Raw genomic sequence first — 17,720 nt, 5'->3', positions numbered from 1 at the left:
ACATTAACAGGCTTTAGTTCTTACCTAGGGCTAGATGTCTCCCAAACATCCAATGATTATCCCAGACAATGTGAAGTGAAAGTATAGGCAAAGTTTCAGTCAAAAGATCGTTACAGTGCTTTAAGTGTTTATAGGCTTTACATTATTGTGTCAGTAATTTATTCTTCAGACAAGAAAGATGCAATTGGTAAAAATAAACCGCTCTTCCGGTTCTGAATAAGAGTAATTAAAAAAACGTAAAGGCTTCATTGGGTAGGAGGAGATGTGCCAAATATTTTTTCTACACCTCAGGACGTACTACTGTGCACACCTCACAGATGTTTTGAAACAGGACTTCCGCTGTATGTTGAAGCCTTGAGTTTCACAAACATGACTGCACATGCAAAAGGTTGAGCAATTAGAAAATGTTATATTTTGGTTAATGTATGCAATACTATCCTATGGACTTTTTCTTATATATAACATTATTTCTACTATTACTGCACCTCTCTATAGCATTTTTGCAGAAACTATACTTTGTTTTTTTTCCCCTTGGTAAAACGTCCAAAATCTCTGCTGGAAAGTCCAAGTTATTTATTTCTTTGTTGGAGGAACCTTTTATCTCAGATTTTGAATGTGTGTCTCCACTGCAATTATGATTGTGCTTAACATTAAAGTACAGATATCAAAATGCATTAACATCTGGATGGGAGAAAGTGGAAAATATGTTGTTGCTTCCGTTTTGTGTTGAATGTGCTTTTTCTGTTCCATCTCCGTTATGCAGGTGAAATGCTGGTTTTGCATAAAAGTTTCCCAAAGAAATACATACTTTGGGTTACATTTAATTTCAGGAAAATTGAACACCTGCCTTCACACATTACATGACTTTCTTTTTATGCTGACACTAATGTGGGTCTCTGAGACAGCTTGTATAGTTTTACTAGCATTTTCATTTCCTCAAGATTCAGCAAATTATATTGGAGAAAGGTTAAATCTTATTATTTCTGAGTGACAGCCTCAGTAAATTGGCTTCAAGCATGAAGCTGTCAGACAGTGTTCAGAACAGTGAATCATATTATTGATTTTTGCTTCCCTCGCTATTTATTTCTGTGTTTCAAAACGATTCAGTCTTTGTTGGCATTGTTGTAGTTGCTTTACAGCATTTTTCAATAGCCATGTTTTCTTTGTTTTTGTTCCCCCAGTGGCAGCCCTTATTATTTCATGTAAGGAAAAATAAACAATAGTGTTAGAAATGTCACAAAGGGTAAAATCAAGACAATTCTTTCCCTCCATGGGAGCCAACTTGTGCTTTTTGTTTTTGTAAGAGGGTTATTTTAATTTTGTTTATCCTCAGTGTTAGTTGCTTATTGAAAGATCCTGCTTACACTTAACCATCTGGAATAAGGAAAATCCAAAGTATTAGGGGGAAATCCTTTTTGAAGGAGCTGATTTGTTTCAGGGGAAGTTAAGAAGTCATTCCTGTGGAATGTGCATTATATAGAATCTTTATATTTATATTTTTTGTTTTAGATATTGCCATTGTTGTCAGTCATTTTAACAGACAGGTGTGAGGTAAATTAACTATTTTGACTGCTCACTTCAGAGCAGTTCCATTAAAAGTTATCTAATCAGGGAATTTCTGATAGCTGCTCAAACTGGTTTCTGTAGTGAACTGTATGGCAGATGGATCTTTTATCAGATCTGTTTTGACACCTAAATCTCCGGCTGTCAGTTTACGACTCTCTTTCTTTATGACGAGGACTTATAGAAGACAATAGTCGGCGTGTACCACTTCAAAAACACAACAGATTAGATGTCCTTTTTTAAAAGAATCCTGTAAAACCTAGTTGACTAAGGATATTTGTTAGCTCTTTCTATCATAAACGATCAGTTAAACACTTCCCCTTTGCCTGTAGGCCACAAATACACACAATCAGGTTTCTGCCCTGGAAACCCTAGCTTAATTGCAATGATATTATACGGATATTGCTGGAACACTCTGCTACAGGAGGAGAGGGTAGTAAATATGTTATAGGACTTGGCAATTATACACTAACACTATCACCCCAAACAGTCTACACCCCATAGCCAGCCAGTGTTACAATATAATGTGTCCACAGTGCCTGTTGGTAGCCATGTCTGAAATGCGCGTGTCTTCTGCTCTCCACAGGCACGCCTTGCTGCTGAATGTAATCGCAACACAGCAGCTCCTGGGCCTGGCTCGGCAGATGGAGAAACTCGAGGCCTTTATCCACATCTCCACCGCCTATGCAAACTGCAACCGGAGACATATCGACGAGGTCATCTACCCGCCGCCCGTGGAGCCCAGGAAGCTCATCGAGTCCGTGGAGTAAGTGGGTCGCCTCTCCTCCCCATCTCCCACACTTCACACCCTCTCTTCCCATGCCCTGCTTCTGTGAGAAAGGTGTAGGAATGAACAGCATGGGCAAAGATACTGATTTTAATCAATTATCCCTCACATGTTACCATGAATAGGGCGAAGTCAAACACAAATTTGTTCTCGCTTTCAGAGAAAAGTAAAATTGTGTAAATTTATTCCTGTTGACACTGAAATGATATCTTTCACCACATTAGTTAAAATCGTGTCATGTGTGGCCTTACTATCTTCAATTTAAATGCACTACACCCACTTCCTTTGCACATCAGAAGACATAAAATTAGAAAAGCTCATGACAGTGGGTCACATCGTGTATGCAAGTAGATGAACTGTCATTGCAGGTTTTGCTTACTTTTAGATGTAGGCGGACTGTATTTTGTATTTTGCGGTCATTTGATCCAAAGCATACTCACCACACAGGAAGTTCAGAGTGTTCATTGTTTTGGTGCTCTTCAAGGCTATATTTCAAAGCACAAGAAGGGTACACTGTTTACAATTAAACTGCAAATAGTAATATACATATATATTAGGCCAGTGTGTCAAAGTTTAGAATTCAGAATCTAAGAAATATCCCTTTTTAAAAAATGTTCGTAGAATTGAATCGTTAAATATACGGCTTTAATGAAAGTGTTTTTTCACCCCTTATGTCCACGTCTGAGCCTGGCATACGTATAAATAGTGACATGTTGGCGATGTGCTTTATTTTATAGGTGGATGGATGAGAGTATCATCCGGGACATTACCCCTCGTCTGATTGGGGATCGACCCAACACCTACACTTACACCAAAGCCCTGGCAGAGTACGTGGTCCAGCAGGAGAGCGAGAAGCTTAACATCGGCATCATCAGGCCCTCCATCGTGGGCGCCAGTTGGCAGGAGCCGTTCCCAGTGAGTGCAGTACCTAACAAAAACCATTTAATGAAACTTACAGAACAATGACAAAGCATTTCTTGACTGATAATGATTCTTTTCTATTTTTAATCATTGAGTGTTAGCAGTTGTTGGAAAGCTATTTACATCACAGAAACTTAATTATGCGAGGATCAAAGCATCCACTATTAGAGGCAATTGTGTTCGGAGTTGTTAACTGCTGTCTGGCTTCCTGTTGGTAGGAATCTTCCTGGCAGGATATTCTCATGCTTCTGGCAACCTGGTTTTTCAGTTACTACTGAAGAAGCTTTGGCTAGGAGAGAATAGTATGCTCTCAATCACAATCATATATATATATATATATATATATATATATATATATATATAAATTTTTTGTGGAATTCATCTGGTTTAGGGCAGCATAGGAGAATGTAGGCATGACTCTCTTCAGCGGATGGATGAGACATTAGTACGTTTCTCGCTCACACTCAGCTGTGGGTTTTATATGCAGTTGCTACAGAGACTTTTCATTCCACTAACGGATCTCAGCAATATAATTATTACATTGTGTCACTACAGATAAGCCGTTATTATAGCAGAAGTTTACAACATGAGGGGCAAAGACTAACAATACCTCCTTTAAATGGCTGTTATTAATATGAGTTGGAGCCCTGATGCCTTCTAATGCGTAGCAAAGGTGACAAAAAAATATTTCTTGCAAAATATTTATTTTCCCAGGCCAAGCAGTACATTCGTGTCTACTTATACCTGTGCAATCTAGCTAATGTAGCATATTTTTTCTGCAGTGAATCAGTGTTGATTATTCTATAATCACTGTTTCTCAACTGCACTACCTGCCAGTACATGTGTGTTAAGGTAATTCAAGGTAAAAGACCAGACCAGTTGAAGTCCTATGTGACAAGGAGACAAAACATACTGTATTTTGTTGTAAATCTGAATGATTTGTTGTAAATCTATAATGAAATGTTACACAGTCAGTAATTGAGTGTTTTGCGATTCTTTACCTGCATGGGATACAGTTTAAATACAGTATAGGGAAATTATTATTATTTTATTATTATTTTACTTTTCCTTAACATTTCCCTTATGTACGTTTTCCCATTACATTCTGGCATTTCTTTAAAAAATGACCAGAAAAGGCAATGGGCTGTCCTCCAGGGCTGACAGTATGTGTCAGATCCTGTTATTAAGTTGACGCCTCAGGGTATCACAAGGGAAGACAACTTCCTGCTGCTCTCTCTGTGATGGAGGTTTGTAAACTTCATTCAGTTGATCATCAGCTTCCTAAGACCGAGCTAAAATTTTACCCCTGAAGGATATTACCACAAAACTGTCCCATTACACAATCCATGCTGAATAGAGAAGCCGAATTATAAAGTGTTTGGTCCATTAATGTCTGCATTTAACTTGATAAAATCAAGACCTTAATTGAGATATATATTTTTTTTTTCACAGAAGTTTTTTTAATTAGTTGAATTATTCCATTCATTCAATTTTCATTATTTTACTTTTTTGTTACATTGAGGGAGACGTTTTTGTCAATGAAAGGGTTATGTATTGCAGATAAATGTTCTACAGTTATTTTTTTGGTTGTTTATTACTGAGCACTGCTGAGCTCATCATGGCACTTTTCATGTTGTGGCATATGAATGGCAATATGATCTATTGTTCCAAGAAGTAACATGAAACAGGCTAATTAGTAGCAAGCTAAAAATTATATTCATTATTTGTGCTGAAGCCAAAAGAACAGCTGTGCTGGAATGCAGTGAGAAACTCCACTGTGGTATTTAAGAGACTTATCACATTAAAAAAGTTATAAAAAGTAACAGACATTAGCTAATTACATTAGTGAATTAGTGAAGTACAGTTTGTACCATATGCTGTTGGAATACTAATGATGCTGTAGGACTGCTGATATTTCTAGTACTATGAGAATAAGCATTCATAGATCGTAAATTTCTCTCTCCATAAAAATATATATATTTTGTGATGTAAAAACAGCTCATAATATTCAAATTATTATATCTCTAGTGTTTTCCTATGTTGTACCTCAAGTGCCACATATATTGGACTCCGGTTTATGTTTACGTTTGCATAATACAAAAAAAATGCATTATTCATCAGGGCTTTTAAAGGGCTGTTACGAGAGACAGAGACTGTTAGCACACTTCACAAAACTTCTGCCACTGATGGCACTACTGCAGCCAGCTACTCAGAATTAATGATGATAATACCCCAGAATCCTGTTTCAGTAGTTACATGGAAGAGATTTTTATATTTCACATATTACAAAAAAGAACTGTGTACAAGCACAGGCAGATAAACACACACACAGACAGACAAGCACAGAGGATGCACCCTCGGGAGTCTCTCCAAGTGTGACTTGCCTGGTTTGACCCGAAGAAGAGTTCAAATATCCAGAGACGCTGGATCCAATTTAATTCAGGCTTTCTGGGTTATTGTCAGTGGGTACACGTAGACTCTCAGTGATGTCACAAAACGCAGACAATGATCGTGGATTAAAGCAACCTGGTAATGTCTCAGTTTAGCACCCCACCCTGCAGACGGCACAGCACATTTTGGGGCTGCAGACTTTCAGTGGCCTGGCTCTCGGTGGCTTGGGAGACATAAAATCTACGCTTCATCGCTTTATCAGGCTGACACTGTGAGCAGAGAGGGGAGGCGAGTGTATCTGAGTGCACAATACTGCTGCTTGTAATCTGTGGACCCTTAATGAATGCAATGCAAGCCTAAAATGTATCAGATGAAGAGGCAATTAGACATGTTGGGATGTAGGCTGGAATACGCAGGTTAGGGGATTGTTAACAGTAAATGTGCACCCTCTGTCTTCTCTAGGACGGCTTTCGAGCTTTATTTTACCACTGGGCTGATATGAGAGGTAGTGACAGTCCATCTGCAGGAATGGATTTAAATCTGTTATTGGATAGCAAAACTTTCAGATGTGAATGTGCAGTTGGATTAAAAATTCATCCTTCTGTAGCTTGCATAGATTACTTGATTGAAGAAAACAGAGGTCACATATATAGTAGTGGGCCTCTATACTTCCAGCAACTATTCACTGAGAAGTAATTCTGCATTAGGCCCACAAACACACAGCCCTCACAAAACAAGCCTTCTCATTCTATAAAAGCACCTAGAATGTGGTTCCTCCTGTCTCACACACACTCACATGTGCTGTCTTTTCAATATAGAAACCTACATGAGGCCTAAAATCCTTCAGGACTAAATAAAACATGTCACTCCATTTAAAGACACATTAAGAGTACCTGCTTGGTGGTTCTGTTAAATAATTTACCTCAAAACAAAATTACAGTACGATGTTTTGAGGTTTTCCAGGCGGCCTTAGGGTGGGGCCCGGGTGAATTCTTTCCTCAGTTAGATGAAACTGCATATGAAAACAGGCAGAAAAAGCATTAAATACAAACAGCTGTCTGAGAGGCTCCCCTGATGAGCGAAAACATACAGATGCCAATGTAAATATCTCTTCTTGGCCTAGTGACACAATGTATTGATGAGCCCTGTGTCCACATTTGTAGCACAGGCCTTTGCCAGAGGGTTATAAATATTTGATGAGTACAAAGTGGAGTCGGCCGTGTGGAGTTTCCTACCTCTTAACCTGTATATAAACAGTTATGACTGTAGAATTATCTGAAGCCAGCAAATATGGGCGAAAAATGCAGTGGCATCCTATCAGAGGCAGTCTTGTGAAAGAACCTGCAAATCCTAACTGTGGGCAGTTGTAACCCAAAGGCTTTGCTGCAACTTTACCCGACTTTGCTTCAAATAAGGAGGTTTGAGTCGTCAGTAGGCGGGGGTTTGCAATTAAGTGAAAAAGACTATGCTATTGTAACCCTCCTCCATCTTAAATGCGGTGCTTCTTGACTGACTTGACTTGGGTAACTTGAGATGCCCAGCAATCTTGAAAAAATCTTTTCAGCAGACCTTAGCCTTGATACGTGTTTCTTTTACCTTTTTTCAGGGTTGGATCGACAATTTCAATGGACCCAGTGGAGTGTTCATTGCCGTACGTATACTTCATGTTCTATTTGTCTTTATGTTCTTCATTGTGACCTTTGACCTCTCCATCAAGCTTAAGCTCAAGACTCAGATGGGGTGGGTGTGACCAGGAATCAGTAACACAATTCTTATTTCTTTACACAAAGGCAGGAAAGGGGATCCTGAGGACCATGAGGGCCAATAACGACGCCGTGGCGGATTTGATTCCAGTAGACGTGGTCATTAACCTCACACTGGCAGCTGGCTGGTACACAGCGGTGCACAGGTAGGGAAGGCCCTGTGACAAACAGACCACTGCAGATAACATTGCTGTGCTGCTGGGCCCAGTTTGTCTTCAGATGTGCGTGCTGTGGGGCCACATGCATAAACATTTCTTAGTGTCAACCAACACTCAGTAAACCTGTCATCTCTGCACGCTAAGAGGAGGTTATTATTTATTTAAGTGATGCATCCAGCAGATACCTTTATCCAGGGTGACTTACATCGTTTTACAAACATTGTAACATTCTGCATTTACACAATATTACAAAGGTAACAGAACCAACACAATGCAATCCTCCTCACCTTAATTATAGTAAATAAAATTAAGATTAAGCAACCCTGCAAAGTAAAAGGAGTAGGATACAGTCAGCATCAACCCAATCTTTGTTCCTGTATTCTTGGGTTTTCCACTGAGTAGACGCAAGAAGGGAAAGCTGCAATCCAGCACTGGGCTTTGTGATGTTGTAATTGACAGTTGGTGGGGTGCAGTTTTGCTTTAATCGGATTAATAAAGATCTGCCAGGCCACGATGTTCTTAGGCTTTTACAGTCAACACACCCACCCAAGCAATTAACGGCAGCCCAGTGCCAAAGCATTGGCTTCAGCAGGCTCCGCAGACAAACAGGAGACCCTGTCCCGCTGGCTGATTAAGGAATGGGAAGTGCTCTATCACCATTCATCACCATCGAAACAGATTTAACTTTGTAATTAAATCCACAGCGTCACACAGAGAAAATGCTTGCTGTATGAAACTGCACAGCGGGGATAATTGACAGGGGTGGGCATACCAGTTGTAGGCTCCCGTTTGATTCTGTAACCCAAAGAATGTCAGTGTATGACCATTGTGCCAGAGACAGACAGTAGTTGAGCCGTGTTGCGGTACGATGCAAGCAGCTGCCTGCTATTGGATGTGTTCAGAAAATAAATTACTTAAAAGAAAATAAATTTAAATTGTAGCTAGACTCATATTGGAATTTACACGTATTCAAGGATTCACCTGTGTTCATGGTGTGATCCGTATACATTTTGTATGCAATTATAATGGGGAAATATACAAGTCAGGCTCTTTAATAAAGTGACTGGTCTATATTGGCTTAACACTCACGGGTTTATGAATATTGCACAAATAAGTGAAAAACTGCAGGACTTTAATGAAACAGTGCTTTAAAGGCATAATGAAACACAAAAGCACAGCGGCACGCGCTTGGCTTTAATATCGTTTTAGATTCTTTCCGAGTCCCCAAGGAAATCAGTTTTAATTCATTGCATCACATTGTTTGGGATTTACTAGTACTGTTCTTGGGAGGCCAATAGAAATTAGTGGTTGTTACATATAAGGTTTCCGGTGAGACTCGTTCAAAGTGGTAAAAGTGTGCACTCAAGCGGTTTGTTGTGTAGCAACTTGTTGTTGTGTATAAACTTTATTTTCTTGGTTACTAACTTCTTCTTTGGATCTTTTCAGACCAAAATCAGCTCTGGTGTACAACTGCACTACAGGTGGCATTAACCCCTTCCACTGGGGGGAGATTGGTAAGTTTTTAACCATTCATTATATTTTTAAGTGTTTTCAATTATGATTAAAAAAAATAGTTTCAGAATATACCAGGACACAAAAGCAAAACTGATAATTACCCTGTAAAGATGAAGTACCACTGAAGATGAGTAAAATCGTCACATTCACATCAGTCACGGTCACTGTGAGATCAGCCTGTTATCAACCTTCACTGCTGTGTGAAGAGTGGGAGGGATATTGGTGTTTATAGAATAGTACAATATATGAATATATTTTTTGAATTATCATATCAAGGTGAGAGTCTCAGGGACCCCTGTTGGTAGCACAGAGTATGGCAGTTGATTCTCATCAGTTTGATGTATTAATTCATCATTCATAACTAGGTCACCTGTACTATCCCTGTCAACCCTATTTAGTGGTCTACCTGTACTTATGATGATGAAAAGACATTATTTTCTTCTGCACAATGTTTCTCTTTCACCAATATCATCCAGACAGCTTCAACCTGGAATTAAACATGAGTCAATTAGGCTTACATTGATGAAATATGGATATTTGACAGTAATCTTAATACTCACAAAATAGCAAAGAACAGAACTCCTAGTGTGCAACACTTAAAGATTTGGCACCCAGCATTTGTGCAGGCCAGAACTAAGAACTAGTCAGCAAATCACAAGAGCAATCAAGCCTAATATGACACTTAAGGTTTCAGTGAGAGCTGAGATATTATTTTTTTAGCGAATCCACAGGCCGCAAAGTAAGCATTAGCACAAGTGCACAGCTTTGGCCATTAGCATCGATTCATACTGAGGTGTATTGAGTGTTTCGGTGCTTCATCGGTTTCCACAACAGCTCCTCCTCCCTTCCTTAAATTCCCGTCGGCTGCTGCACAAAACTCTTTATCTTCCTCTGCCACTCCCCGCTTGACATCCCGTTTTAACTAACGAGTGTTAGCAAGAGTGACTTGACTTGATTTCCTCTGACACAGACTCATTATCTTTTGAGGCAGATAGCCTTTGACCATTAGGTCGTAATGAGGTTTCGTTGTGTCAAGCGGCTTTTTAACTCCTGTGGAACTGTCATGGCGGCAGGTTTATAAAAGATTTGAATCTGACAGGACTGTTGTATTGAGCACGGACACCTAGTATGAGTAACTATTTTAAAATTCTCACTTCAAATGTATCTGTTAAAAAGGGCAATCGCTAGGCCTAGGTGTAAATATTGTAGACAAATGGAAGATACTGCAGATTCAGACACTAGATGTCTGGCATATACTTTGGGCTGACTTTCTTCCTTAAGTATCATAACGGAAACTTCATCTGGGACTTTTCAGTGTTGACAGGTAAAGATATAATCAGCTTCTTTTGGGTGGTGCAGTAGGGGTGTACCTTTTTACTGTTATGAGACAGAAGAATAGATGTCCACTTGCATTCCTGCCCTTTCCCAGCCTCTGACGTGCAATAATCTCTCAGTAAAGCCACAGAATTCCCAGAAGGCAATACAATCACTGCCAGGTATCAAAATTGCCATTTTAAAAGTAAAAGACTGATTCTGCATATTTCAGATGTACTTGATCTTCATCCAAATGGCCACAGTTTGAGTGTAGAATCTCACCATTTCTCTTCAAGTGGTCATTTCCCCCCCCCTCTTAATGCAATCTGAAAGAAAAAAAAAAAGGTACTGCTTATCAAGAATGGTACTGTGATGTATGAAAAGTGGAGTTTGTAATAAAGATCTGGGCTTTACAGGAAGGGTAAAGCATTGGGTTTCATCGATAGATTTCCATCTCTTCTTCCAGGGGGTAGAGCCTAATGCCTATATTTATATCTTCAGAGCTTCATTTAACCCCTTGTTTTCATAAACTGTTGTGTTGATGGCTATATCATTATTTACTATCCACTCATATCTAAATATTATATTAGGCCTTTTATTCAATATATATCACCAATATTTAATTGGTTTAACAAAAATATATAATCCCAGTTTACCAGGCCTCTATATGTGACAAATCTCAGTCGCAACCTTTGTATAAAAAACAGCTACAAAACTATAGTGTTAATCTACAATTTATTTTTACACAGTATCCCAAGCAAGTGACATTTGTAAGAAAAGCTGGAGGGGACAAACTGGACCTTTACTTAACAGCTGATTAAGGAATAAATCTTCAGTTTATGAGGGGGTAGTGCCTTGTTCTGAGAGACAGTAATACCAGGTAGAAGGTTTCAAACATTACAGAGCATTGTGGGGCTTCGATTAGTTTTAACGACGTTAGCCCTGTTTGATAAGTCTCCCTGTGTTATCTGTTTTGCTGCAATGATACATGAAAGGTATAAACACCATCAGCTTGGTTCTTCCATTCTTCTGAATGTGGTGTGTAATGGCATTACTGGAGGTGTGCCCGCCAGGGGGTTCATTTACAGGGGATTAGAGACTTTGTTTTAGTCAGTCAGCTTACAGATTTCACCACCATTGATAAACACTGTAATTGTTGGTAATGGGAGATTTATGTAAATCCTTCAATGTTTTCATTCCAGTCAAGCTGAGGATTTTTTTTCCCCCAGTTGTTGCTTTGGCCTTTTTTTGTCTTTCCACCTATGTTCAGTACCAAAGCGCATTCTGCCAGAAGTGTAAAGAATCAGACATGTATGTCAACCATAGCAAAGGGACAAGGTTATTGCTTTGCTGCACACATGATTGGCACCACACTTTCATGTAGAAAACTGAGTTTCTCACAAGCCCCTTCCATCCTGATTTTCATGGTTCATTTCCCCTTGAATGTGTCATGTATACAGGGACAGTGTACACCCCACGTCAGTTGTGGAGAAGTAAAGTAAAGTAAGTACAGCCAGTATCTCCAGAGTTGGCCTTTTCCAGATTGGAGTCTCTGCTTCAAATATTCATGAGAACAAAGTGTTTTGGCTGATGCCTTCTGTGCAATAACAGGACGTTACTTATTTCAACATGACAGCAGATATCCTGCTCATTCTGATTTGCAAGGAGACTCTACAAGAACTTGGAGGCTTGAGCCAACAATGGGAGATGGGAAGAGCATGGCGAAGCCGTAAATGTCATTCAGTATATAATACAGATGGGCCCAGGTCTGCTGTTGTAGTGTCCTATGCCCCTTTTCGACTGCAATACCTAAGCTAAGGTAAATGAGAGTTGCATGCATTATGTTGAAAGATAGGTGGGTTTTTCATATGACCGCAATGGAGGATCTTGAGGTTGTGGTTGTTGTCTTAAGTTTAGTTTTTTTTTGTTTTTTTACCCAGAAGATTCGTGCAACCTGAGGGCTAGCTAGCTCTTCATGTTCTTGTATTATTCTGTCCTTATATTAGATCAGCTGTTATATAGTCTCCTTTTGAAAGCAATGAAATTATCTATATTGCGTGCACATGTTTTCACAAGCAAACAAGTCCTTAAGGAAAAATACTGGCAGAGAATGTTGTGGTAATGACACATAAACAGGCTTAAGATTTACAAACTATTTAGTTTTAATGTGCTCTGGCATTGATCTCAACAGGAATTAATCTTTCATGCAGCTATTCATCTTTGAAACGGAAAAATTAGATAAATGCTTTCACGGATCGACAGCTATTGATCTGAGAGGAGGAGCTGCGATTGTTATTTCTGAGTTGCATTAGTCGGGGGACGAACTATGCTAAGAGTGGACTGGACACATTTCATTACGTAACCCCCCCAGTCAGGTGATTAGGTTTAGACAAACTCAATTAGAACTATTTTTTTCTGGATATTGGTGGTCTATTCTTAATTCGTTTATTTATTTCAGCTTCTTGTACCCGCTGTTGTTTTTTCTTCCTTTCCTTTCAACTTGATCAGGACACTTAATGGTTATTTAAGAAACAACACTTGTTGGAAACGTATGGCAGACGTGGCCCATTTGTCATATTGAACAGAACGCCACTGTCTGCCGTTAACTCATCATTTCGACCTTGAATTTAAGGTGCATGTTTCTAGCTCTGTATTAACTAAGGACACATTTTAATAAGGGCAGTAGGGAAGGGAATGGATTATTTTACCTCGACGTGACGCCCCACTGGCTTTGAGAAATACATGTATTTTTCTTGTTTTCGTCGCTTGGTCTGTGCCTCCCCTCCAGGTGTCTCTGTAGACTACAGGCCTTCTTTTCTGTTGACAGTCCCTTAATGAGGAAACGTACGCAAAGGAAGGCAAAGATAAAGTGACACAGGGCACCGCTGCAATCTGTCTGGTATTTAAAGACTTGACAGCTTCCCGAGGTCCCTCTGGCCTCCTGCTATCTGGGGTCAGTGTTCCCAGAGTGATAGCAAAATAAGAATCAGAGTAGAAAGACTGCATCCGTTCCTGCCAACCTCTCCCATCTCCAGAGCCAGTCAAGGGGGCTGAGGTGCTCAGACTGTGATGGATAGCTTTAATAAGGGGGGGGAAGAAGAAGTGGGGAGAGACAACAACCTAAGATGATAAAAAGCAAATAAAGCTAATAAACTTGTGCAATGTCTTAATCATAGACTTTGCTGGCCCTGGTAGGTATCTGCTTTTAAAGCACATCGGTGGCAATAGAGTTTAAATACGGCTGTATAATTTTCATGGTGTTTCTACAGAATTACTTTTCAATTTTTGTTCCAGGCTTAATTTATTTAAAGAGTAAGCAGCAGATTTAAACAATATAGTCTTATATGAGATAGGAGGACAGAATCGTCAGTCTCACTTGAGGAAGGTATGAGAGCGGTCTATTGAAAGTGCTTTACTTCATTGTGTTTTATGTCTGAAACTGCATTAAGGTACGTGGTGGGACTCGAGGGAGAATCTGTTCCCTTTAATAACTATTTACCTTAATTTCTCAACTCGGGGGCTATGATGCCCATATAATTGCAGGATTCTTTCCAAAATGATCTGTGAAGTTCAGGCCCTGTGTCACAGAGACTGTAACTGCAGGGCACTATCACCAAGAGAAACACGGCCTATTAAAGCCCCTGTGAATAGTGGTTATTTTGTACTGTTTTGCCAGTATTTTTTTTTTTTTTTTGTGAAAAAACAAGAGGGGGGTAGGGAGCTGCAGAAGTGTAGTTCGCATCCTGCAAGGTCAATTTAGTAATCCAAAAAATGAGGACTAAGTGAAGCGTTTCTGAGGGACCCGTCTGCTGCTTCTATGAAATCTACACTCACCTAAAGGATTATTAGGAACACCATACTAATACTGTGTTTGACCCCCTTTCGCCTTCAGAACTGCCTTAATTCTACGTGGCATTGATTCAACAAGGTGCTGAAAGCATTCTTTAGAAATGTTGGCCCATATTGATAGGATAGCATCTTGCAGTTGATGGAGATTTGTGGGATGCACATCCAGGGCACGAAGCTCCCGTTCCACCACATCCCAAATATGCTCTATTGGGTTGAGATCTGGTGACTGTGGGGGCCAGTTTAGTACAGTGAACTCATTGTCATGTTCAAGAAACCAATTTGAAATGACTCGACCTTTGTGACATGGTGCATTATCCTGCTGGAAGTAGCCATCAGAGGATGGGTACATGATGGTTATAAAGGGATGGACATGGTCAGAAACAATGCTCAGGTAGGCCGTGGCATTTAAACGATGCCCAATTGGCACTAAGGGGCCTAAAGTGTGCCAAGAAAACATCCCCCACACCATTACACCACCACCACCAGCCTGCACAGTGGTAACAAGGCATGATGGATCCATGTTCTCATTCTGTTTACGCCAAATTCTGACTCTACCATCTGAATGTCTCAACAGAAATCGAGACTCATCAGACCAGGCAACATTTTTCCAGTCTTCAACTGTCCAATTTTGGGGAGCTTGTGCAAATTGTAGCCTCTTTTTCCTATTTGTAGTGGAGACGAGTGGTACCCGGTGGGGTCTTCTGCTGTTGTAGCCCATCCGCCTCAAGGTTGTACGTGTTGTGGCTTCACAAATGCTTTGCTGCATACCTCGGTTGTAACGAGTGGTTATTTCAGTCAAAGTTGCTCTTCTATCAGCTTGAATCAGTCGGCCCATTCTCCTCTGACCTCTAGAATCAACAAGGCATTTTCGCCCACAGGACTGCCGCATACTGGATGTTTTTCCCTTTTCACACCATTCTTTGTAAACCCTAGAAATGGTTGTGCGTGAAAATCCCAGTAACTGAGCAGATTGTGAAATACTCAGACCGGCCCGTCTGGCACCAACAACCATGCCACGCTCAAAATTGCTTAAATCACCTTCCTTTCCCATTCAGACATTCAGTTTGGAGTTCAGGAGATTGTCTTGACCAGGACCACACCCCTAAATGCATTGAAGCAACTGCCATGTGATTGGTTGGTTAGATAATTGCATTAATGAGAAATTGAACAGGTGTTCCTAATAATCCTTTAGGTGAGTGTATAATGCTGTTTAGAAAATCCATCGTTTTTCTGTAGCAAATAGACCATGAACCCCCACAGTTTGCTTCAGTGTGGTGCATGTACCACAGAGCTAGGTACAGTATTGAACCTACTTCTGATGTTTCTGTTCCATTGCCTTTCAATGCATTGGATTTTTAACCAATAAAATCGAAATCAGTGGCGTAGCTCCAGGTTGGCAAAATAAATAAAATATCGTGACAGAAAGCTAGTTTTATTATTATGTTTGTGTTTCTCCTTTGAGAAATACTGCACGATGCGTTCATAACATAATAAAGTTTTATTACGCTCTGTTATACAAGAGTGCTGCTCTCCGTTTCACAGCCCAGAACTGCCTTTTATTATGAACAGCAGGAATAGGAACTTTCCTTTTACACACTAATGTGCAAACCTCCAGTTATAGCACCAGATACCCAGCAACCACAAGGAAAACTGAACTCTAATAAAGCAATCTAAAAAGTCCAAAATGAGTTCAGGTACAGTCAGTTTTCTACTTTTATATCAATACAGTTGGGTAAAAGTAGAAACCTGTAACTTGGACTTCAACATAGAATTAACATTGTCCAGTATTTCCCTTTGATTCAGTAAGGGTGACGGGAGGAATCCAATCCCCCAATCACCTGCTAGCAACATCTTGTTTTCTGTGGCTTATATTTTGTCTGTGATGTGTTAGAAGCACTGTACACATTTCCCTTAAAGGAATATTATTATTACATCTTATGTCACCACTGGAGCCCATTCCCAGACCCAACCAAGATCCAATTACATGAGTTTTGTGATCCTTCTCTCCAAAAGACATTATTCAATAACAAAAAATATATATATGTTGCTCTGCATCCACATTACATGTTGCAGTCCAGTGTAAACAAAACCTGTCTTTATGGGCCAATATAAATATGTTGCTGTAACTGTAACAGCAGCTGCAACAAGGTACAAAGTGCTTACCTAGCAGGTATTCTGTACAGTGGGGGGATGCTCTGCAAAGTAAGCACTACTATGTCTTCATCTAATGCACAGGTTCTCAACCCGGTCCTGGAGAACCCCCTACCCTGCTATTTTTTGTTCCAACTCAATTACTTAATTGAACCATTACATTTAACAAATAATTTTGTAAATCAGAGCCTTTTAATTATGTTAAACAGTAGGGATTTTACGTTAAGTATTATATAAGGAACTTATTATCTTATTATTATCTTATTACCAACTTTTTGTCTGTTACACAATTAAAAAAATTAAATGTAAGCAAAATATCACTTCAATTAAGGGTTCAATTAAGTAACTGAGAGCTTGGTTAGAACAAAAGTCAGCAGGGTAGGGGGTCCTCCAGGACCAGGGTTGAGAACCACTGATCTAAGGAGTTTTGCTCTTTTAAAAACATGCATCGAACAGTGTATTTGGAAACCCTGGCATAGTAAATTGTGGCGTTTCGGTTCTTGTATTACCATCATTTTCAACTTAATTCTGAAATACTGACAAAAAGAATCACATTTTAGGTTCCATAAATGTGATTGTATGTATTTGAGGAAAAAAAAAAAAAAAAGTTTACATTTTACTTTACTCACCATAGGAAAATACAATTGGTAATGAAAAATAATTGATATTACAATACCTTTATAACTTGTATGACCTTACCACTCACTGCTATCAGAAACACATCTGATATTAGGTGACACAGTCATAATTCTAAACCGACATGTAAAATTATATATATGTATTCATTTTTGTATGCACAAACAGCTTTCCTGTGTGTATTCAGATGTGAAATAAAGATTAATGACCCTGACTGCTTGCTTTATATAGCCTTTAAAAAGACGGCACTTTGTACATGAAAACTGGCTTTATTATTTTCCTTTGCCATTAAGATATCCAATCCAGCTCACTTGTATGAATAAATGAGGTTATTATATATTTTTTTGAACGTTACAAGGTTTACACACATTCCCGAGTCTGATACTACACTAGTCTATAGTAATAGGGTACAATTTTCCTTGCCAAGTAAATTGAAATAATATTTTCCACTTTACTTACTCTGCAATTTTGATTGAACCTCGATTACAAACATATAAGCAAGGAGAGCTGCATGCGACTCACTGGCTAATGAAAAAGGGTAGAGAAAATGTATACTAGTGATCCTGTCAAGAGCTGAAGCCCCTTTGAAAAATAATGATGTTCTAAAAATATTACCAAGCTAAAGGTCCTGCAACATGCCACAGCTTCAGCATTAAAAAAATATATATCGGA

General features: G+C 39.3%; 1 protein-coding gene across 1 annotated transcript in view; it reads left to right on the top strand.

The window, feature by feature from the left end:
• LOC136750318 (fatty acyl-CoA reductase 1) overlaps positions 1–17,720 on the top strand; it is a 68,441-nt gene that overhangs the window by 44,589 nt on the left and 6,132 nt on the right. The window contains exons 4-8 of the mRNA XM_066705296.1: positions 2,150–2,329; positions 3,088–3,265; positions 7,269–7,313; positions 7,453–7,571; positions 9,030–9,097. Coding sequence (XP_066561393.1) covers positions 2,150–2,329; positions 3,088–3,265; positions 7,269–7,313; positions 7,453–7,571; positions 9,030–9,097 — 590 coding nt within the window. The remainder of the gene's footprint in view (positions 1–2,149; positions 2,330–3,087; positions 3,266–7,268; positions 7,314–7,452; positions 7,572–9,029; positions 9,098–17,720) is intronic.

This window comes from Amia ocellicauda, chromosome 5, assembly GCF_036373705.1.
Source record: "Amia ocellicauda isolate fAmiCal2 chromosome 5, fAmiCal2.hap1, whole genome shotgun sequence".
NCBI classification, from domain to species: Eukaryota; Metazoa; Chordata; class Actinopteri; order Amiiformes; family Amiidae; genus Amia; species Amia ocellicauda.
Note: the sequence above shows the minus strand (reverse complement) of the source record. Positions and strands in the feature narration are given on the sequence as shown.